This window comes from Mobula hypostoma, chromosome 15 (genome assembly GCF_963921235.1).
Source record: "Mobula hypostoma chromosome 15, sMobHyp1.1, whole genome shotgun sequence".
NCBI classification, from domain to species: domain Eukaryota; kingdom Metazoa; phylum Chordata; class Chondrichthyes; order Myliobatiformes; family Myliobatidae; genus Mobula; species Mobula hypostoma.
This window is the reverse complement of record NC_086111.1, coordinates 24,727,692-24,750,413: the sequence shown is the minus strand read 5'-3', so window position 1 is coordinate 24,750,413 and position 22,722 is coordinate 24,727,692. Positions and strand designations below refer to the sequence as shown.

The 22,722-nt window shown below is 41.9% G+C and overlaps 1 protein-coding gene and 1 long non-coding RNA gene across 4 annotated transcripts in view; one reads left to right on the top strand and one right to left on the bottom strand.

The window, feature by feature from the left end:
• Positions 1-647: 647 nt before the first annotated feature.
• On the bottom strand, positions 648-4,796 carry bhlhe40 (basic helix-loop-helix family, member e40). Its single transcript, XM_063067862.1, has 5 exons — positions 4,578-4,796; positions 4,402-4,468; positions 4,051-4,158; positions 3,105-3,228; positions 648-2,591 (listed from the first exon to the last, which is right to left on the bottom strand). Exons 1-5 carry the CDS (start codon positions 4,652-4,654, stop codon positions 1,765-1,767), a joined length of 1,203 nt encoding a protein of 400 aa, XP_062923932.1. The 5' UTR covers positions 4,655-4,796; the 3' UTR covers positions 648-1,764.
• A 266-nt stretch (positions 4,797-5,062) lies between these two features.
• The window catches only part of LOC134356761 (uncharacterized), an 82,194-nt gene continuing 64,534 nt past the window's right edge, over positions 5,063-22,722 (top strand). For all 3 annotated transcript variants that reach the window (XR_010020418.1, XR_010020420.1, XR_010020419.1), the window contains exons 1-2: positions 5,063-7,629; positions 14,338-14,566. This is a non-coding gene — a long non-coding RNA (uncharacterized LOC134356761). The remainder of the gene's footprint in view (positions 7,630-14,337; positions 14,567-22,722) is intronic.

Sequence of the window (22,722 nt, the reverse complement as noted above, 5' to 3'; positions counted from 1 at the left end):
ACCATGCTGCCATAGTATTGAATTCTTCGGTGTACGACCTGAACCTGGAACTTCAAGGGAGGAGACAAAAATCCTTTCAAAATGGAGTAGAGGAAATGGGCTCCCCAGCCCTGTGCACTGCATGCCCCAATCCATTCCAGATATATGTTTATCTATCCTGTCCAGCTCTCCTTTTTTGCCAGCATACTAATAAGAACATTGAAAATCCCCATTGTGGCATTGTCCCCAATCAGCTGATAACTGAATTTTTTCACAAGAGGCCAGAGATGACAGTGCAGTGATATATTTAGCTGCCCTTCTTTCCGTTGTTTCAAATCCACTTTTTGTTCTCCTTCATTTTGGCTTTTAAAATCCATATTATAGTTTAAAATTGGAAATAGTCTACACATATAAAATTGAATTATGTTAGCTGCCCTTTTTTATAGCATGATTATGCAATGAGCTGGAAAGTATCCATGTGGAGGTTTGAAATAATAGCCCTGGGCATTACAAGATTTTACATTGCCCATGTATGCTTAGTTTTAAATTGATTCATTGACTCAAGATATATAAATTGATATTTAACTGGTAATTTTTACAAGTAATTTGCTTAATTGACCAGTGTGGTGCATAGGTATTGGCTGCCACATTTAATGGTACGTACAAAATTCCACAGGAAAAATATTTTATTAATCGTATTTTTAAATGAATAGTAACATTTATGTATAAACAAAATATGTACAATACAATATTCCATCTGCTGTAAGTTTCCAAAAATAGTCTGTTTACCTCTCCCTATACAAAACTAATCTTCATCTTTTTTTTCAAAACATTACATTCAACCTTCCCATATTATCTGAATTCCATTATTTACACAAATACACGCATTTACCAGCAGATCCATACCAGATATTGAAACCTGAAAGGCAACATCTTTTACGAATGGCAAAGAAAATAAAAAGATTCATTATTTTTAAATATATCTCATTGAAGTACTGTGCGTTAAACAGGCTATCCAGTAATGACTTTGGCATCCTCAAAACCTCGACCAGCTCACCATTCACACGTAACACATCAACATTTACAGCAATTTCTTGCAGTTCTCTCAAACAGTATGCTGACACTTTTAAAAAAAAAACCACTTCATACATCACTTGTTCTTATTATGGTCACCACTTCCACTCAACAACCCTTTTAAGAGCCTGCAAGGATAGTTACTACTGACTTTTATCAATCCTGCAAAAATACAGGTATATACAGAAGCAGTTACATTTAATATTTGGTGCTTTTAAACTGGGTGGGATCATTTAGCAGCATATCAGTGCTATAGGAAGGGCACAAGTCAGTTCCTTGGCTATTATTACAGCAGAAAGCTTAAGCAGCATCTATAATTTCACCATTTACATTCATTTCACAGACAGTGCGTTTACACCTCTGAAACTATATGAAAGCTTTGGAGGTTTTGTTTAGCTGGGAAATAAGAACGGTGACGGAAAGTTTATTTATTTTTTAATCCATTGCACTTTAAAGCCATTTTTATGCAAAGACTTCACCTCTGAAGCAATCTGCTGTCCATTCCTATAACTGTGAATGAATTATGGTCTCGACAGCCATTTCAAACTGTTTACATTAGCTGAGGCTACAACTGTTGGGAAATGGCGTCAAATCTAAATGTAAACACTAACCAACCTGGGATTACATCATTTTCAAACTAGTTTTAAATTGAGAGATTTTTTTTTCATGTAAACACACAAGATCAGTCAAAGTTTCTGTTACGAAAATAAATCAGTCTTTGGGTTCCAAGCTCAGGGACGGGACTTGTTTAGGGACTGGAAGCAGAGCGGATGTGTCCATTGATGGGGAGATGGAGACTGGCGAGGCTCCCCTTTGGGAAATTAAGAGTGGAGAGAGTTTATCGGGGTTCATTAGCCCGGTCAGTGCAGCCGATGCAGGGATCCCAGGGTACAAGACTGGCATGGAGGTTGGGTACCAGCACTTATCCAGCATGGGCATATATGCAGCAGCTGATGGTGGCAACAGGTAAAAAGGCACGCACAAAGGTGGCGGGTGATGACTGAGGAAGCTACCTCCAGCATGGTCACCGTTTGTCATGCGGATATCCTCCTCAGACAGCTCCATTCGAACCTTTTTCATCGGTGGCTCCCCAAATTCTTGTTTAATAGAGACAATCCTCTCCGCTAATGGGTGCTTCAGCTCAGCTTCCCTCTCGGCACCCTCCAGGTCATGCTTGGAGTCATTTTTATCAGGCTCGCCACCGTACCCGCTGTCAGTGTCAGTATCGCTGCCGCTCTGCTCGCTGCTGGCTGGGCAAGTCCTCTGGATTACAGGCACACAGTTTTTGCCAGGTCCTTCAACCCTGGGCCTGAAATCTCCTTCCAGAAACCGAACTGAGCTCTGCCCTATCCCATGAACATATCCCCCTGTGTGCATGTCTGCTCCCATCTTCTGAAGATGATTTATTAAGTGTGCAGGCTTCACCTCTCTTTGATTTTCATACTTGGCCAAATATTGGAAAACTTCTTTGGCACACATTTGGAATCCAGATTGGAACATCTCATGACTAGACTCCGATGCCTTAGCTGTCTGTTCACCTGAGAAATGGAAAAGAAAATTGCATTAAAACCTGACCTACATAAACTCCATCACAAATGAGACTAATCTTCAGCTACCGTCAAAGGCCACATTTTCTTTCATTTTAGATTCAATCTTTTTACAGATACTTGATTTGTGGCTATAGATATTTACAATAATGCATCTGGCAACTAGTTCAGATTCCAGTGAACAGTAAAGTTTTATACATTCTTTATTAATAAAAACAGGATCCTGGAACAACTTGAAAGAATCAAAACAGATTATGTTGAACATGCCAAATAAAATTACCACCATTATGGACTATACCAATCATGTCACTATGACAACAAGTCACTGCACTGGGAATTAAGGTTTCAATGCCAGAATCAAAAGAAATCACAAATCTGCTAACATGCACAGAAAGTTAATAGGTTTGTAACTGAATCTAGAAATGTATTAATATAGGCACGTTGTATTGTATTTATGAAGACAAACGTATGCAAAATCCAAACATAGTTCCAGTCTCTGCTTACCAATTTGTAAACCATTCTGCAAGGCTAGTATTTTCTGTTGCTGTTGTTCAATAAGGCCAGTTAATGCCTTCACGTGCTTCAAGGTAAGTTCAAGAACCACAGCCTTTTCCAAATGCCCCAACGTCTGAAATGGAGACAAGTGTGATTAAAACGTGCATACAATGATGTGGCATCCTGCGAAAAAATATTAGTGCCTATCCGCCCGTTTAATCAATGGTATCCCACACCCAGCAACGACTTAACAAGTGTACCTGTTTAAGGGATTCCTACAAATTCTAACTAAACAAACAGATTCTAATTAGGCCTATAATAAAATGTATTGTACCTCATCTTTATAAACGTAATGAATGGAACTAACCATTAAAAAGCAATGAAACTGAATCGCTATTAACATTTAAAGCTCATATAACTAAATACATCACAATCCCTTGTAACGAACTGTCTGATCATTAAAATCCCGATAGCATCACACTAGTGTTAAGTGTTGGAGTGTGTCCCACCAGTGCGAGTTTTCTGAATACAATGGCGAATTGCTGCTCTTCACATTTAGAAATCTTCCCTGGCGGAATAATTTAACCGATGCTGGTAAGAAACGATACTCCAGAAAGTAACTAGGAAACCCCAGCCGTCTAACACAGAATTTTGCCTCCCCTTCATCACCTACTATCCAAAATACTAGTAAACCCTGCCCGCCCCTCCAAAGGGTTTGCGTTATTTACTCAAACCACCTAATTTTGAATATCTCCATCCCGTCCAAATTAGTGCATTGCCTCTCCACATAAATACAACCTTAGATTTACTCAAACGCAAGATGATGCCAGATATTTTTATCTTTAAATAAACATTTCCCTCCTCATCTAGGATATCGACACGCAGACAGATGGCGCTTTTAACGCTGAACCTTTAACATTTATGCCAAAGCACGTTTAATTTCAGCGTCTCTTACCGTCAGTTTGAGATGTTCAGGGAGCATGTCCTTTAGCTGTGCAATGCATTCATTAATCCTGTCACGTCTTTTCTTTTCTATCAGTCGGTGAGGCAGTTTATATGTTTCCTATAATTAAGAAAAGAAAGCTTATTAACTGTTACCTTTTAGCACAGATTTAAATAACAAGTGCTGTTATTTAAATCAGACACCGCTCACAGTTACAACGCACAATCAGTACTGTGCCCAAGAGTACAGCATCAGAGATAAAGCAATACAATATCGGGGTGGGTGGGTGGGGGGGGGGGTTAAAGAGGATTGGTAACAGAGATAACGAGAAACAGTGGCAAAGAATAAAGAAATACAATATACCTTATTATCATCGCCTTTCTTTAGCCCTCTCTTAGTCTTATAAAGAAACATATGAGAAAATTCCATTCTGTGGAGGGAAAGATAAAATAATGAAAGTCGAACTGATTTTTTTGTTCTTTTCAAAACCCAACAGTATACGATAAAATATATTTAACAATTAAAATTCAGAAGCCTACCCTTGCGTTTCGTTGCTTTCAAAAGTTGGGATTTTCGCCATCCTAGGGGGAGGCTGTGCACTCGAGATCCTTTCCATTTCAGTAAAAATTTACTCTTGCTACTGCTGGTGCTGCTGTTCGGGGTTTCCTTCCCGATCTCTGTCTCGCTATCTGCCTTGCCGACTGATCAGTCGGAGTTTGCTGCACCACACTTGCCTTTAATGAACGTGTGGGTGTTAGAGAGCTACGTGTTAAACCCTGTGACTCCAGGCACGTCTTTGCTCTTACAGTAAAAAAAGAGCTCCAGTCACATGAGACTCACGTGTACAGGAGGCTGCTCACATCTCTCGCTCTCCCTAATCTGTCTCTCCAAAACAAGAAGTGATTGGGGGTTGAGAAACGGACCAAATGTTAAAAAAAAATTAAATAGTCAGGTTAAGGAGGATTCATCAGTAATTTGACTGGAATGCCGCATACATAACATATAAAACAAATAAACTAATAACATTCGCGGTGTCAGTGGATAAGCGACCAGGAAATGAGTGATCCGCTGCCGATAAGCTGTTAATGAGTTGATCATAATTCCAGATGTCGATGCTTGCATGGTGTATTGGTTCGAGTTTCTGGATACTGTTGTGTGCCATCTGATTTTACTGAGGGGTGGGAGGGTGGAGGATTTGGGGTCGTATCTCCCTCTGAAGTAACTGCCTTAGAGTCGAGAACAAGACAGGAACGGCGAGGAAAAACCTGGCATGATGTCCTACAAGAATGGGCGCATAAAGTTGCCAGAAGTGCCACCACATTTAGTGTTTATGCAGCTATTAATTGCTGTTGGGTATGGTTTGATTAACACAGGGATCGCCCGTTTTGCTATCAAGTGGTGTTTTCTATTTCTGCACCCCAGCGGCGCCAATTACTGGCCACGTCTTTATTTGATAGAGGTGCTGGTTAAGGGAAGTGTAAGAACGGGTGTCCGATTTGGGCTTTATAAAACCTGGCGAGGGAGTCATTGTACAATGATAGAGGCTCAGACGGCAGTCTAATTCAGTCTGACCGCAGGGTCGTGGGTCTGGCAACCTGAGCGCTGCGGGAAACGTGGGAAATTATCATGAAATGTAGTCAGACAGTAAACAGGGGGCACAACAATCAGCCAGGGAGGGCCGTATCAGGAAACACCGAGGCACAGATTCCCTCCTTCACATCGCATCTTCCGTCTGCTCGGGAGAGTCTTATTCAATGCTATTTTAGGGGATTAGCGGATTGAAACTTTGGAAACTGTTAGGTCAGAGCTGCAAACTGAAACTAGCTTTAATGAAGGGAAGCGCCAATGGTAAAGTGAGCCGGGTGTTACATAACGGCGGGCTCGGGAAGGTGAGCGTATGGAGCGAATGTTTTGAGCTGTTAGGTTTAAACATGCTCGCTCCGCAGTCTGCTCCAGTCTGACCCCGCCCCGCGGCGTGCGGGGTAACGTGAGGTCTCGCCGGCTGCTGGCGAGAGGCGCAGAGGCAGCTGTCGGCGAATCTGACCATGAGGATGCAAACGTGACAGTGGAGACAGAACGCAGCCCCAACAGAGGACAGCCCCCGCACCACATCAATAACAGGCGGGGATTTCAGAACCTCTTCTCTCCCGAGTAAACACGCACAAAAGAAAAATCCCACGGGGGAACGAAAAGGAAGATGACTTTTAACTATTTAAATACCACACTTCGGCCGTAGCCCCCTGTATGAATGTGCAACAACGCCTTTCCCTTGCTCGCCCTTTCTGATGTCATGCATGTCGTGTTTACAAGGCTCATTTTCACCCCGAGTTTCCATTTTCACAAGCTCTCTGCCCCTGCCACCGCTATGCGCAGTATATTTTCAGGGGAATTAATGAAAGGGGGGAAAAGTCCATCTTTAGAAACTCTCGAAAGACTCGTTTCTGCTGTACTGGGGTTCTCCCGGGGGGAATTAATGGGGGGCATGGATATTTTGCATGGAAGATTGTAGTTAATGCTGTGGTTTGAGAGGTAGGCGAAACGGGGGCAAAACGCTAAAAAGCAGAGCCAGTTTTTCCTCAACGTTTTACTGTATTTCGGTGCATGAGGGAATAATAGAGCAGAACCAATATATTTCACCTGTTTCCGTAATGAATAAATAATAAACCGACACATTTAACATTTCGTCTATATATTTCGTAAGTAATACACTGGCACATTTCGTCCCCTTCCCTATTTCAGATTTCCGGGGAGAAGTGGGGAAAGGGCAATCAATCGAGAGAAGGAAAATCGGGGTAAATTCAAAATTCGGGTGGAGGTGCGAATTTCCTCAACGCCCACAAAGGCTATATAAGGACCAGTTGCTGCAAGCTTCCGGCCGCTGCAATTTCGCGCAGCAGTTACCATTAATTTTAATCACGATCCCTGCTCTGGACTGGATCCGGCTACAGCAGAGTGCGTCCGAGGTTGCCAACTCTGATTGGTCATATTCTTGGAAATTATGTCACGTGACTTGCTGTTTCCAATTGCTTCGATACAGACAACCGGCTCTTCTCCACTCTGTTTATCGTGAATAAACTGGAGTGAATTATTTTAAATGTCTCCCCGATTTATACTTATGGAACAGTGTTTACGAAATTATTCTAAATTCCATGAGAACACTGGAGTTGTACACCCGCTCATGTGTTTTTAGCAGGAGCGCTCGGTCTGCAGGTCTGGGGAAAGTTCAGGGATCAGAATTAGTCTGCAGACTGACTGTGAAAGGCGGCGTAATTTATCTCTTTCTCCCTGACCTTTTCTAAAGACCAGCAAATCTCTCCGATGAACCATCTGTCCAATGCCCTGTTAACCGTTCCTATCACGTATCAGCAGCGCCTCAAAAGCAGTGTATTTCAGATCCTATTACTAGATAAAAATAATCCTAATTTCTCCGCCCAAATGCATGAATTGGGATGTTCCAATTGCCGCGTCCTGGGTGCATGTCGGTGGGAACGGGTGCAATATAAACAGCAGAGCCGCTACCTCAGACCTGTGTTAATTCCTGACCCCAGGCAATGTCTGTGCTTTGGCTTCTCCCGCATCGATGTGCCGCCGGTAGGTGAATTGCCCCAGTGTATGAGAGCGGTAGAATCTGCGTAGTCTCCTCCGCGGGGAGAATATATTACAATGAGTGCAAGGGTATTACAACGGGGGTTGGGATGTTACGAATGGGGATTGTGAGTGCGTATGGACTCGATGGACCGAAACGCCGCATGGAAATATAGAGCAAAGTATTTCTGGTTCCTTATCTGTCCGCCGCTGTACGTATTACACGGCTCCAAATCACGTTATTATGCCCGATTCCGTTTTCACAAGTTTAAACTCGCTGTCAGTTCTAGGTAGTGTTTTCCTCTGAAACTCAGTGGGCAGAACTTTCTGGGGGATTTCCGACACCTACAGTCGTGGCGGGGTCATTATGAAGATTGAGTTATCTCCTCAACTAGCCAGCGCAGTTGTAATCATGCTATGAATCTTGTCTCTCAGTCTCGCTGTCGACCACCCTCCCCATTCGCACAGAAGAACTTAATGTCAAACTCATTTTGTTTTTATTTGTCGCTCGGCAGAATGGGTGGAGCTAGAATTGCTCACCGAAGGCTTTCGAGCTAACGTTTGTCCAGGGATCACATTTCCCTCTCTCGTATACACAACTCAACCTTTTCAGGAACAGCTTCTTCCCCTTCGCCATCAGATTTCTGAATGGACAATGAACCCACCAGCGTCACTTCATTATTTATTTCCTTTCTACACTACTTAACTAACACGTTTTTTTTAATACATAGTTATTGCAAAACAAGAAATTTCGCGACATATGCCGGTGATATTAAACCGGATTCACTATTTCAAGTCCTGTAGACACAACAAACGTTTGTCCGCAATGTTGAGACTGCGATGCAAAAATCACTGCTGTGCTTTATTGGCGTGTAACTAACAGGAGTGTAAACAAGTGTCACGAAGTGGCGGGTCCACACGACAAACGGGTCCACAGCCTGGACTCGCTTCTCGCACATAGTCACCTCGTGAGTCACATTAAAATGACACACGTCAACCTATCAATAATTGGAGTTACTTGTTAACTGACTGGCATATTCCTTATCATTTAAAGAATTGCGCATTGCAAATCTCCCATTTACAGCTTTGGCGGGGAGGGGGGGAAACCGATAACAGAGTTCAAAAAGACCAGCTAACAGTCATTTACACGAATCCCACTTTATATTATCCTCACTTTCTCAATAACTCCCCCCAGATTCTTCCACTTACCTGCACACTCGGGGTAAATTACTGTTGCAAATTAACCTAAGCAGTTTTTTGGGGGATGAGATTGGAGACCCCACACAACCAAAGACAAACATGCAAATTCTGCACGGACAGCTCCTGAGGTCAGAACAGAAACCCGGTCTACTAAACTGTGAGGTAGTGGCTCTACCGTGGTCTGTTTCAAAGGGCCTACTAATCATAATCATAACCTTAGGGTTGGATGTTATTGTCATCTGGGTAAAGTTTCTCTCAGTTGGTTCGTTGAGCTACCGCCTGATAACTATTTTACAGCTCACGAGATCCTATCGAAGCACACGTGAATACCGTGACTGCTGGAGTGTGGCTGAGCACGAGTAACCTGCCCCTAGCAATTCACCTGATCAACGGTAGATATATGCACATTGTTTTCCACGGATGCAGTATGCAGCATACACAAAGCACCAGAGCAACCCAGCAATGCCGACAGAATATCTCGCAAACCGGAAGGTCAAGAGCAGATGTATCAATTTTTTAATCACATCAGAGACATTGAAGTATATTCTGATCACACACACAAAATGCTGGTGGAACGCAGCATTTCCTCCACCATCAACTCTGCTCTCAAACGCAGCTGTCCCATTTCACGCACCTGCTCTCATCGCATCCTCACGCCACCCCACAAGAGATATGGTTCCCCTTGTCCTCACCTACCACCCCACCAGCCTCCGGGTCCAACATATTATTCTCCGTCACTTCCACCACCTCCAACGGGATCCCACCACTAAGCACATCTTTCCCTCCCCCCTCTCTCTGCATTCCGCAGGGATCGCTCCCTACACAACTCCCTTGTCCATTCGTCCCCCCCATCCCTCCCCACTGATCTCCCTCCTGGCACTTATCCTTGTAAGCGGAACAAGTGCTACACATGCCCTTACACTTCCTCCCTCACCACCATTCAGGGCCCCAGACAGTCCCTTCAGGTGAGGCAACACTTCACCTGTGAGTCGGCTGGGGTGATATACTGCGTCCGGTGCTCCCGATGCGGCCTTCTATATATTGGCGAGACCCGACGCAGGCTTGGAGACCGCTTTGCTGAACACCTACGCTCTGTCCGCCAGAGAAAGCAGGACCTCCCAGTGGCCACACATTTTAATTCCACATCCCATTTCCATTCTGACATGTCTATCCATGACCTCCTCTACTGTAAAGATGAAGCCACACTCAGGTTGGAGGAACAATACCTTATATTCTGTCTGGGTAGCCTCCAGGCTGATGGCATGAACATTTACTTACCTAATTTCCGTTAATGCCCCCCTCCCCTTCTTACCCCAGCCCTTATTTATTTATTTATTTATTTATTTATTTATTCATTCATTCATTCATTCATTTATTCTCTGTCCCTCTCACAATAGCTCCTTGCCTGCTCTCCATCTTCCTCTGATGCTCCCCTCCCCCTTTCTTTCTCCCTAGGCCTCCCGCCCCATGGTCCTCTCCCTTCTCCAGCCTTGAATCCCTTTTGCCAATCAACTGTCCAGCTCTTAGCTCCATCCCTCCCCCTCCTGTCTTCTCCTATCATTTCGGATCTCCCCCTCCCCCTCCCACTTTCAAATCTCTTACTATCTCTTCTTTCAGTTAGTCCTGACAAAGGGTCTCGGCCTGAAACGTCGACTGTACTTCTTCCTATAGATGCTGCCTGGCCTGCTGCGTTCCACCAGCATTTGATGTGTGTTGCTTGAATTTCCAGCATCTGCAGATTTCCTTGTGTTTGAGTATATTCTGACTCCTCCATTTCTGCTGGATCTGAATTCTGGAACTTCCTACTTAATAGCAATGTGAAAGTACTAGAAAGTTGTAGAGTTAGCGGACCGCAAAGTGATGCTTCCCCTCCTCTGCCTAGGGAATTAGAAGTGGACAATACACACCTATCTTACCAGTGACACCAACTTCCAATGTACAGTGCATTGAAAAAGTATTCTGCCCCCACAACAATTTTCACATTTCACTGCCTAATTTTCCAAATTTAAAATATTTGAGCTGATCTACAAAATATTGTACCTCATGTCAAATCAAAAGAAGAATTCCAAAACCTGTCAACAACTTACTAAAAATTAAAAATCAAAATTGTGAGTTTGAGAGAGTATTCATCCCCTTTGTAATTACCGCGCCAGTACTATATTATATTACTATATTAATATAATACTTACCAACTCACCCAAGTTGTTGATGTGGAAAATTGTAGGATCACCTCTTTTCAGTGAACTTGTAAGAATAAATAATCCCTCTCTCTGTAAGGTCCAACAGTATGGTGGAGCTTTTAACAGATCAAACCAAAATAAAGACAAAGGAGCATTCAAGGCAAGTCAGCGAATTGATAATAGAGAAGCACAAATCTTGCTCCATCACAGTGTGCAAAACAAATAGAGACTTGTCCAGAAAGACTACTGGCTGTAATGGCTGCGAGAGATGGTTCAACCAAGTACTGAGCAAAGGGAAATGAATACTTTTGGAGTGCTGTCATTTCAGGTTTTGAACTTTTAGTTTGTCATGCTTTACAAATTTCCCAATTTTTGGGCTCTACTGTGAACAAAGGAGCATGAAAATTCTCAGTTAAATTGATCAAAATCCCTGGTTGTAATTAATACTCATTTATGTGAACAAAGGGTTGGGGGTTGAATACTTTTACAAGGCACTGTATAGATAAATATAAATAAAAACTGATTTTGTATTGCAGCAAATGTGTTCATCTCTTTCACACTGTAAAGTCTCACAAAGATGAACGAGATGTTGACCAGATAATCTGTTTGCTCATGCGTGATGATTCACTTGAGAATTGGAGTTTCCTACACTGAAAACCTCCAAGAAGTATTGGCCTAGATTCTACGTTTCAGGGTCCTTGAAGTCAGAGTTTACCACTAAACTGCAGTTGTTACTGGTGATGTGTAATCATTTGGTAATGTAACTCTAATCTTAACAGTAGAATATTTTACTTTGTTTTACCCGATTCCTTCTACCAAAAGTCAGAAAGAAGGGGTTATTCTTTGAATATGAAATGGATTGGGATAAGACAATTTCCAACGCAGATCTGATTTATAATTCTATAAGCAATCGCATCGTAACTTAACTTTTCGGTTCTCAACTGAGGATGAGCTACAGGCATCAGCACTACCATGACTTTTGTTTTTCTTTCAGACTATCAGCACCTGAGGCATGACTCAATCACCCTCAACACTGAGTCAGTCAGGGATTTAAGAATGTTCTAGACACTGTTAAAGTAGTGGACGTTGTCATCGGATTTCGATGGATAGAGAGAGAGAGAGAGAGAGAGAGACTTGAATATAATGTATATATTGACATTCCAGCACAGTACTGAGAAAATGCTCTAGCAGGACATGTCATCCTTCTGATGAAAAAAATGACTCTTAGGTAAAGTTGAATGGCAGAATTTGGTGGTTATCTTAGAAGTTAACATTTTAAGTGGTCACTTGTGGGATATCTCTGTATGAAAACAGGGTTGAGAGCAGTTTAGGACATCCTAACATTGTGGCAGGCACTATATTCAGACTTTTCTCTCCATCAACAGTATTTTCCTTTTAGCACGGAGCCGGGTTAGTTCCCCTTTCTCAGCATTGAGCACCTCTGTCAAATCCCTCAAAGAGATAACCACAAAATAAGTTCCAGAAAGGAGGTGGCTGACTATTGACAGAAAGGTCAGGAAGGCAGGGAAGAATGCGAAACATGAAATAAGTAAACCATTTATTTGTTTTGGTTGCTCCGTATTGACTTTATATTCTTGTCTGTCAACACTGAACTAATAAAATGGCCACATTTTTATTTACCCGTCTAGATGTCAGATATTTAAATTATGTTTCCACAACATGACATCTCTGTAGTTTGACTGCAGATTAACCCTCTAAAGAATTACTGATTTTTCAGTAGGGGCTTCTTATTAAAGTATCCAACAGCTTTAATAAACTGAAAACTTCTACAATATTCTGTTGGTCCCTGCTTTGTTTGTCTACCATCATTCTTTCAAAAGCACCAATTTGTGCTGGGGTCAGTTTCCACATCCAGGCAGATAAAGTAGTTTTAATAAAGTAAGCAGCAGATTTGCAACTCCTCTCTTGACTGGAGTTCCCAAGGTAATAACAGATGAGAAAAGTCCATTTTGGTAACGGCATTCTTCCAGAAAGAGTCCAGGATTCGGAGACACTTCCGGACTACCTCCCCCCCCCCCAGTACACCCTTGGTTCTGTTGGTGGTTAATACAAACAGAACATATTTGGATGTACATGTGACAAATAAACTTAAGTCTTGAATAATATTATGGCCTTAAATAATTTCTTCACGCTGTTTCTGGATTTGTGTGTTCTATAGTTTGAGGCTCACTCTGCCATGTCTTCAACAGCCAATATTGTAAACTCTGGAAATCTCTGCAAAAATCTCTCTGACTGCACTTTAATTAAAGTTCTTAATTCTTAACACCTTGATTAATCTTCTGTATACATTTCTTGTCATTTCTTCATGTGTCTCAGTTTTAACTTTTTTTTCTCGATAATACTTCTGGAAAGTGTTGCGCTACTTTGGATAAGCTTGGGTTACATCATGTACTGAATTACTATTGCCTTATGATGTGATCACATATATTTATCTTTGCAAGATCTCTGCTCGCACATCAACAGAATAGGATGAAAAGCCCAAGTATTTCCCCATATTTTCTCACTTAAGGAACTATTTACAGGTTTTACTTAAATTGTTTTTATTTTCAGAAGTTTATATTGTACTTTGATTTATCAGAGAAAATGATACTGCCCTTATTGTTGTAGCAAGGATAGTTTGCTGGATTTTAATATACCAATGTTCCAGAGGGAAGAGGGATTTGGAATTGCAAACTTAAGTCCTCCATGAATTAGTGTGCAGAGACCAATTACCTTAGGAATTCAGTAATTTTGTTTAAGTCATGCTGGTAATTTTATTTCCAGTACTAGATTCTCAGCTTAGAGATGGTGCCAGAGAAGAAAATGGCAAATAGAGTGATTGTGTGCTCTCAATTTTGAAATTGGTTTTTAGCTTTTTCTTTCTTATTTTGTACAACTTTGATGCCAGTTTTATATTTTGGTGTATTTTATATTTGCTTACATGATATTAATGTTTTATAATAGCAGGACATTAAATTTATCACAAATGAATGAAGAAGTTCACTAGGGCATAGTGCAGTAAGTGCATTGTGATAAATGATCAGATATGATCTTACTGAGTAACCAGGCAGGTACTGGGTTAAATGGTCTACTCCTGTTTCTATTTCTTAGGTCTGTTTTTGACAATATCTATATACACAATTATTGAAACAGATTAAAATTTTATTTCAGTCTTTGGATGGTTGAAATTAAGATGCTAAAAATATGATTAGGCCAGAATAATTGACTTTTTTTTCTCTCTGGCTTCTAGCTATGCTTATTTATTTATATTGTAGAAAAAAAATACTAGATTCCTATGCAAATTGAAGGCTTTTTCTGAATCAATTTTGCCTAGCTTTCAATTAGCCCACATCTTCAGCAGTTTGAACCGGGCATGACTGCGCAAGCGCGTGAAGGTTGGCCTGTGAAACAGCGGGAGAGTTTAAAAAGCGAGCAAATTAACGGAGCAGGCATCGTAGGAGCGGGCAATGGAGTAGTGGGGGACAGAGTAGGAAGGCTTTGGCTCGAGAGGCTTTGGTGAGCAAAGGCTGAGGACGAGCTTGCTCCCAGTGAGGTAAGGCCGGGTAAGTTCCTTTAATTCTTTTCTTTCCTTTTTAAATCTTTTTATTAATTTTCTAAAGTTATAAACAGAATAACAATGTTGATACAGAGAGATTGGAATAATCTTATTGTTAATAAGCACATACAAAACAGATTTCAAATAATACAAGTATAATAGACTTCCAAACTCATGATGTAATTAATCATAGAGAAAAAAGAAATAAAAAGAAAAAAAATACAAAGAATAACCCCAAAAAGAAACAAGAAAAAAGAACAAAATACTAAACCCAAAAAAGCAAACAGAACAAAACAAGGTTATACCATTATCTTAAATTGAACACGTTCAATAATGTCGTCAACTCCACTCCTCTATTCATATATTTTATTAATAAGAAAGATTTGGAAAGGTCAAATTACATCATATGAAAATGTTGAATAAATGGTTTCCAAGTCTCTTCAAATTTAACCGAAGGATCACCGAGATGCAACACAGAGCGTCATAGGATGTCATTCCTGCCTGTGGCCATCAAACTTTACAACTCCTCCCTTGGAGGGTCAGACACCCTGAGCCAATAGGCTGGTCCGGGACTTCTTTCCTGGCATAATTTACATATTATTATTTAATTATTTAAGGTTTATATTGCTATATTTATACTCTATTCTTGGTTGGTGCAACTGTAACGAAACCCAATTTCCCTTGGGATCAATAAAGTATGACTATGACTAAAAATGTTACTTCTAATTTTTTCTAAATTTAAACATAATATAGTTTGGGAAAACCAGTGAAACGTAGTAGGAGGATTGGTCTCCTTCCAGTTCAATAAAATGGATCTTTTGGCCATTAAAGTAACAAATGCAATCATATAACAGGCTGAAGAGGATAAAAACCTATGTTATACCATTGGCAATCCAAAAATTGCCATGGTAGGATGGGGTGGTCAATTAAAACACAAAACTGTTGAGATAATATCAAAAATATCTTTCCAAAATTTTTCCAAAAGAGGACAGGACCAAAACATATGAGTTAAAGAAGCCACCTCAGAGTGACTTCTGTTCCAAATAGGGTTTATATGGGAATAAAAACGGGCTAATTTATCTTTAGACATATGGGGCCTATGCACTACTTTAAATTGTATTACTGTATTTTTAGCAAATATAGAGGAAGAACTAACTAATTGAAAAATTTTATCCTATTTCTCTATAGTTAGGCAAAGTTGAAGTTCCCTTTCCCATTCATTTTTAATTTTATCAGATATACCTGGCTGTAATTTCATAATTATATCATAGATAGATGCTATTAATCCCTTCCGAAGAGGATTTAAACCTAAAATTTTATCGATGGTATCAGTAGGGTATGAGGTCGGGAAGGTAGGCAGCATGGTATTTAAAACATTTCTTATATGTAAATATCTAAAAAAATGGGATCTAGGCAAATCAAATTTCTTAGATAACTGTTCAAAAGACATGAAACAGTTATCCAGAAATAAGTCACAAAAGCATGTTATGCCTTTCGTTTTCCATATCAAAATGGCTTTGTCCATAACCGAGGATTGAAAAAAATAGATATAATAGGATTTGATAATATAAATTTGTTCAAACCAAAAAATTTACGAAATTGAAACCATATTCGTAATGTATGTTTAATATTAGATTAACCATTTGTTTATTCAATTTAGATAATACAAAAGGAAGTGAAGTGCCTAAAATGGAAGCCAAAGAGAACCCTTGTACAAAGTAGCCTTCAAGGTTTACCCAATATGGGCTTGGAATTATATCCCAATCTTGTGTCCAAAATATTAAATATCGAAGATTAATTGCCCAATAATAGAATCTTAGATTAGGCAGTGCTAAACCACCATCTTTCTTGGACTTATGTAAATATTTTTTATTTAATCTGGGATTTTTGTTCTGCCATATATAAGAGGAAATTTTAGAACCAATAGTATCAAAAAAGGATTTAGGAATAAAAATTGGTATCGCTTGAAATAAATATAAGAATTTATGTAAAATAATCATTTTAATAGCATTAATTCGGCCAATCAGTGATAGAGACAATGGGGACCACTAAGTAATCAGTTGTTTAACCTGACTAATTAACAGTAAAAGGTTGAACTTGAATAAATCCTTATGTCTCTTAGTAATTTTAACTCCCACATAAGTAGAATAGTCAGTAATCACTCTGAATGGAGAACATCTATAAATGGGAACCTGCATATTTAATGGAAAAAGTTCACTCTTACCTAGATTCAATTTATAACCAGAAAAACTACTAAGTTCCTTTAATTACTCTAATTAACTTAGGAGTAGGTAATGGAGGCAGCAGTTAGGGCAGTCCACTGCTCCGTTTGCAGTATGTGGGAAGTCAGGGCAAGCACAATTGTCCCTGATGACTACACCTGTAAAAGGTGCATCCAGCTGCAGCTCCTGACAAACCAAGTTAGGGAACTGGAGCTGGATGATCTTCAGATCATTCGTGAGACAGAGGCAGAAATAAACAGGAGTTTCAGGGAGATAGTCACCCCTAAAAGTCAGGAGGCAGATAGCTGGGTGACTGTCAGGAGAGGAAAGAGGAATAGACAGAAAGAGCAGAGCACCCTGTGGCCATTCCCATCAACAATAAGTGTACCATTTTGGATACTGTTGGTGGGGATGACCTACCAGGGACAAGTTGCAGTGGTCGCGTCTCTGGCACCGAGACTGGACCCTCAGCTCAGAAAGGAAGGAGAGAAAAGAGGAAAGCAGTAGTGATAGGGGATTCGATAGCTAGGGGGACAGATAAGAGGTCCTGTGGAAGAGATCGAGAATCCCGGATGGTCTGTTGCCTCCCTGGTGCCAGGGTCTGCGATATCTTGGATCGAGTTCTTGGTATTCTCAGGAAGGAGGGTGAGCAGCCAGATGACGTGGTCCATGTAGGGACCAATGACGTGTATAGGAAGAAGGAGGAGGTCCTGTAAAGAGAGTTTAGGGAGTTAGGTGCAAAGTTGAAGGATAGGGCCTCCAGGGTTGCAGTCTCAGGATTGCTACCCGTGCCACGTGCTAGTGAGGCTAGAAATAGGAAGATAATGCAGTCAAATACATGGCTAAGGAGTTGGTGCAGGAGGGAGGGCTTCATGTTTCTGGACAATTGGGCCTTGTTCTAGGGAAGGTGGGACCTATTCCGACGGGACGGGTTGCACTTGAACTGGAGGGGGACTAACATCCTTGCGGGAGGTTTGCTAGTGCTGCTCTGGGTGGTTTAAACTAGATTTGCAGGGGGAGGGGAACCAGAGTGTTAGAGCAAATAGTGAGGTGGAGGAGGATAAAGGTCATGCGAGAACTGCAAGTATAGTGCCTGGAGTAAAGACAGATCTAACATATAAAGAGGCTTTGAGGAAAGAGAAGCAGATAAAGGGTGTAAAGTTAGTAAGGTAGAAGGGCTAAAGTGCGTGTGCTTCAATGCAAGAACCATCAGGAACAAAGGTGATGAACTGAGAGCTTGGATACATACATGGAATTATGATGTAGTGGCCATTACAGAGACTTGGCCGGCACCAGGGCAGGAATGGATTCTCAATATTCCTGGATTTCAGTGCTTTAAAAGGGATAGAGGGGGGGAAGGGGAGGAGGGGTGGCATTACTGGTCAGGGATACTATTACAGCTACAGAAAGGGTGGGTAATGTAGCAGGATCCTCTTTTGAGTCAATATAGGTGGAAGTCAGGAACAGGAAGGGAGCAGTTACTCTACTGGGGGTATTCTATAGGCCCCCTGGTAGCAGTAGACATACTGAAGAGCAGATTAGGAGGCAGATTTTGGAAAGGTGCAAAAATAACAGGGTTGTTGTCATGGGTGACTTTAACTTCCCTAATATTGATTGGCACCTGATTATTTCCAATGGTTTAGACGGGGCAGAGTTTGTTAAGTGTGTCCAGGACAGATTCCTGTAACAGTATGTGGACAGGCCGATAAGGGGGAATGCCATACCAGATCTAGTTCTAGGTAATGAACCAGGTCAGGTCACAGATCTCTCAGTGGGTGAACATCTGGGGGACAGTGACCACTGCTCCCTGGCCTTTAACATTATCATGGAAAAGGATAGAATCAGATAGGACAGGAAAATTTTTAATTGGGGAAGGGCAAATTATGAGGCTATAAGGCTAGAACTTGCAGGTGTGAATTGGGATGATGTTTTTGCAGGGAAATGTACCATGGACATGTGGTCGATGTTTAGGGATCTCTTGCTGGATGTTAGGGATAAATTTGTCCCGGTGAGGAAGATAAAGAATGGTAGGCTGAAGGAACCATGGGTGATAAGTGAGGTGGAAATCTAGTCAGGTGGAAGAAGGCAGCATACGTGAGGTTTAGGAAGCAAGGGCTGTGGAAGTGAGCGAGATCCTCAATGAATACTTCTCTTTGGTATTCACCAATGAGAGAGAACTTGATGATGGTGAGGACAATATGAGTGAGGTTGATGTTCTGGAGCATGTTGATATTAAAGGAGAGGAGGTGTTGGAGTTGTTAAAATACATGAGGACAGATAAGTCCCCGGGGCCTGACAGAATATTCCCCAGGCTGCTCCACAAGGTGAGGGAAGAGATTGCTGAGCCTCTGGCTAGGATCTTCATGTCCTCATTGTCCATGGGAATGGTACTGGGGGATTGGAGGGAGGCGAATGTTGTCCCCTTGTTCAAAAAAGGTAGTAGGGATAGTCCAGGTAATTATAGACCAGTGAGCCTTACGTCTGTGGTGGGAAAGCTGTTGGAAAAGATTCTTAGAGATAGGATCTATAGGCAGTTAGAGAATCATGGTCTGATCAGGGACAGTCAGCATGGCTTTGTGAAGGGCAGGTCGTGTCTAACAAGCCTGTTAGAGTTCTTTGAGGAGGTGACCAGGCTTATAGATGAGGAAAGTGCAGTGGATGTGAACTACATGGATTTTAGTAAGGCATTTGACAAGGTTCCACACGGTAGGCTTATTCAGAAAGTCAGAAGGCATGGGATCCAGGGAAGTTTGGCCAGGTGGATTCAGAGTTGGCTTGCCTGCAGAAAGCAAAGGGTCATGGTGGAGGGAGTACCTTCAGATTGGAGGATTGTGACTAGTGGTGTCCCACAAGGATCTGTTCTGGGACCTCTACTTTTCGTGATTTTTATTAACGACCTGGATGTGGGGGTAGAAGGGTGGGTTGGCAAGTTTGCAGATGACACAAAGGTTGGTGGTGTTGTGGATAGTGTAGAGGATTGTTGAAGATTGCAGAGAAACATTGATAGAATGCAGAAGTGGGCTGAGAAGTGGCAGATGGAGTTCAACCAGGGGAAGTGTGAGGTGGTACCCTTTGTACGCTGCCTTGGAGTTTGTCCTTTCAAAGTAAGTGGCAGGATACTTGGTAGTGTGGAGGAGCAGAGGGATCTGGGGGTACATGTCCATAGATCCCTGAAAGTTGCCTCACAGGTAGATAGGGTAGTTAAGAAAGCTTATGGGGTGTTAGCATTCATAAGTCGAAGGGTAGAGTTTAAGAGTTGCAGGGTAATGATGCAGCTCTATTAAACTCTGGTTAGGCCACACTTGGAGTACTATGTCCAGTTCTGGTCGCCTTACTATAGGAAAGATGTGGAAGCATTGGAAAGGGTACAGAGGAGGTTTACCAGGATGCTGCCTGGTTTAGAGAGTATGCATTATGATCAGAGATTAAGGGAGCTAGGGCTTTACTCTTTGGAGAGAAGGAGGATGAGAGGAGACATGATAGAGGTATACAAGATATTAAGAGGAATAGATAGAGTGGACAGCCAGCGCCTCTTCCCCAGGGCACCATTGCTCGGTACAAGAGGACATGGCTTTAAGGAAAGGGGTGGGAAGTTCAAGGGGGTTATTAGAGGAAGGTTTTTTTACTCAGAGAGTGGTTGGTGCGTGGAATGCACTGCCTGAGTCAGTGGTGGAGGCAGATACACTAGTGAAATTTAAGAGACTACTAGACAGGTATATGGAGAAATTTAAGGTGGGGGGTTATATGGGAGGTAGGGTTTAAAGGTGTTACGTACCCCGTAACTGGGTTGCCAAACCAGCAGAAATGGATCACTCAGTTGGAGTCTGGATTACTAGAACTAAGAAAGTTTTATTAAAGAAACAAGCAACACAGTAATCGAAAGGATAATAAATGCAACAGTTCAGTGATGATAAACACACATGTGCACAGAATTAAGATAACAGCATCAATCAAGCTCTATCGTTGTCTAGGGGTAAATGACCAAATTTCAAAGTGACTCAAAGTTCAGTTCGCAGTAATCGTTTCCATGGCGATGGACAACGTGGGGGAAGAGAGACAGAGAGAACAGGAACAACTCATCATTCAGCACGGCTTCACTCACAGACCAGCGAGATGGCTCACAAACAGCATTTGGGCGGGTCCTTGGTGATGTCACCTGAGGTCACCGACTGTGACCCCTCCTCCAGATGCGGTCGATCCTCTGCAGTGAACCCGGCACCCAGGCAAGGGCGGACACACACCGGGTTCCCGCTGATCGTACCTTTCCACCCTGTGCGTTGTCCGGTACTTCTCACCACTCGTGAGAGGCGCACCGCTTCCAGGGTCTCGTTACCTCGGGTGGCGTGTGTGTCTGTCTTAGCGAACCTGTCCCTTTTTATCCCCCTGCTGGGGTATCGCCTGTCCATCACTTCAAACAGTTCAGGGTTCAAAGGGGGGAGCCGCTCCAGACAGCTCTCTCTCCCACATCCCTTCATTACACATCTCCAGACGCTGCTCCATTGTTCCTTATCTCTCCTTCCCCTGAGGGCAGGTGGCAGACCAACTGCTGATGCCACTGATGCTAGCCCAGGCCAGCAAACATCTTAATTTTATGTGTATTCTCGTAACAAGGTTGGCACAACATTGTGGGCAGAAGGGCTTGTACTGTGCTGTACTATTCTATGTTCTATCTTTCCTTAACAGATCCAGACAAAAAAATTGAACCTTCTGCCAACAACATAATTCAAAAGTTCAAAGTTCAGAGTAAATTTACTATCCCAGTACATATATGTCACCATATACAACACTGAGATTTGTTTACTTGCGGCCATACACAGTAAATGCAAGAAACACAATAGAATCAATGAGAGCCAAATTCAATATGGCAGACAATTAATGTGCTAAAGGCAACAAAATGTGCAAATATAAAAGAAAATAATATTGAGCAAATAAATAATAAATGTCAAGAACATGAGATGAAGAGTGTTTGAAAGTGAGCCCATAGATTGTGGGAACAGTGCAATGATGGGATGAATGAACTTATCTCCTCTAGTTCAAGAGTCTGATGGTTGAGGAGTAATAATTGTTCCTGAACCTGGTGGTTGAGTCCTGAAGCTCCTGTACCTTCTTCCTGATGGCAACATCAAGAAGAGAGTATGGCAGGATGCTGGAGATCCTTGATGATGGATGCTGCTTTCCTGCGACAGCACTCCATGTAGATGTGCTCAGTGGTGGTGATGGCTTTACCCTTGGTGGACTTAGCTGTATCTAATACTTCTTGTAGGCTTTTCGGTACAAGGGCATTGGTGTTTCCATACCAGGTTGTAATGAAACCAGTCAATATACTCTCCATGTTTGTCAAAGTTTTAGATGACATACCAAATTTTGCAAACTCTATGAAACTAGAGGCTATGTTGTGCTGTCTTCATTATGGCATTTATGTGCTGGACCGGGATAGATCCTGTGAAATGATGATACCAAGGAATTTAACGTTGCTGACTCTCTCCACCCCTGATCTGCTGATAATGACTGGCTCATGGAGTTCCAATTTCCTCCTCCTGAAGCCAGTAAGCATCTCCTTGGTCTCGCTGACACTGAGTGAGAGGTTGTTGTTGTGGCACCAAGCTGCCAGATTTAATTCTCCCTTCTACGTGCTAATTCATCACTACCTTATATTCGGCCAATGACAGGTGTGTCATTAGTAAACATAAATATTGGCATTGCAGCTACGTTTAGCCTTACAGTCATAAGTAGAAAGTGAAACAAGCAGGGCACGGAGCACGCAGCCTTGTGGTGCACCTGTGCTGATGGAGACTGTGGTGGGGATATTTTTGCTAATCTGAACAGTTTGGGGTCTGCAAGTGAGGAAATTGAGGATGCAATTGCACAAGGAGGCATTGAGGCCGTAGTCTTGGAACTTATTGATTACTTTTGAGGGGATAATAGTGTTGAATGCCAAGCT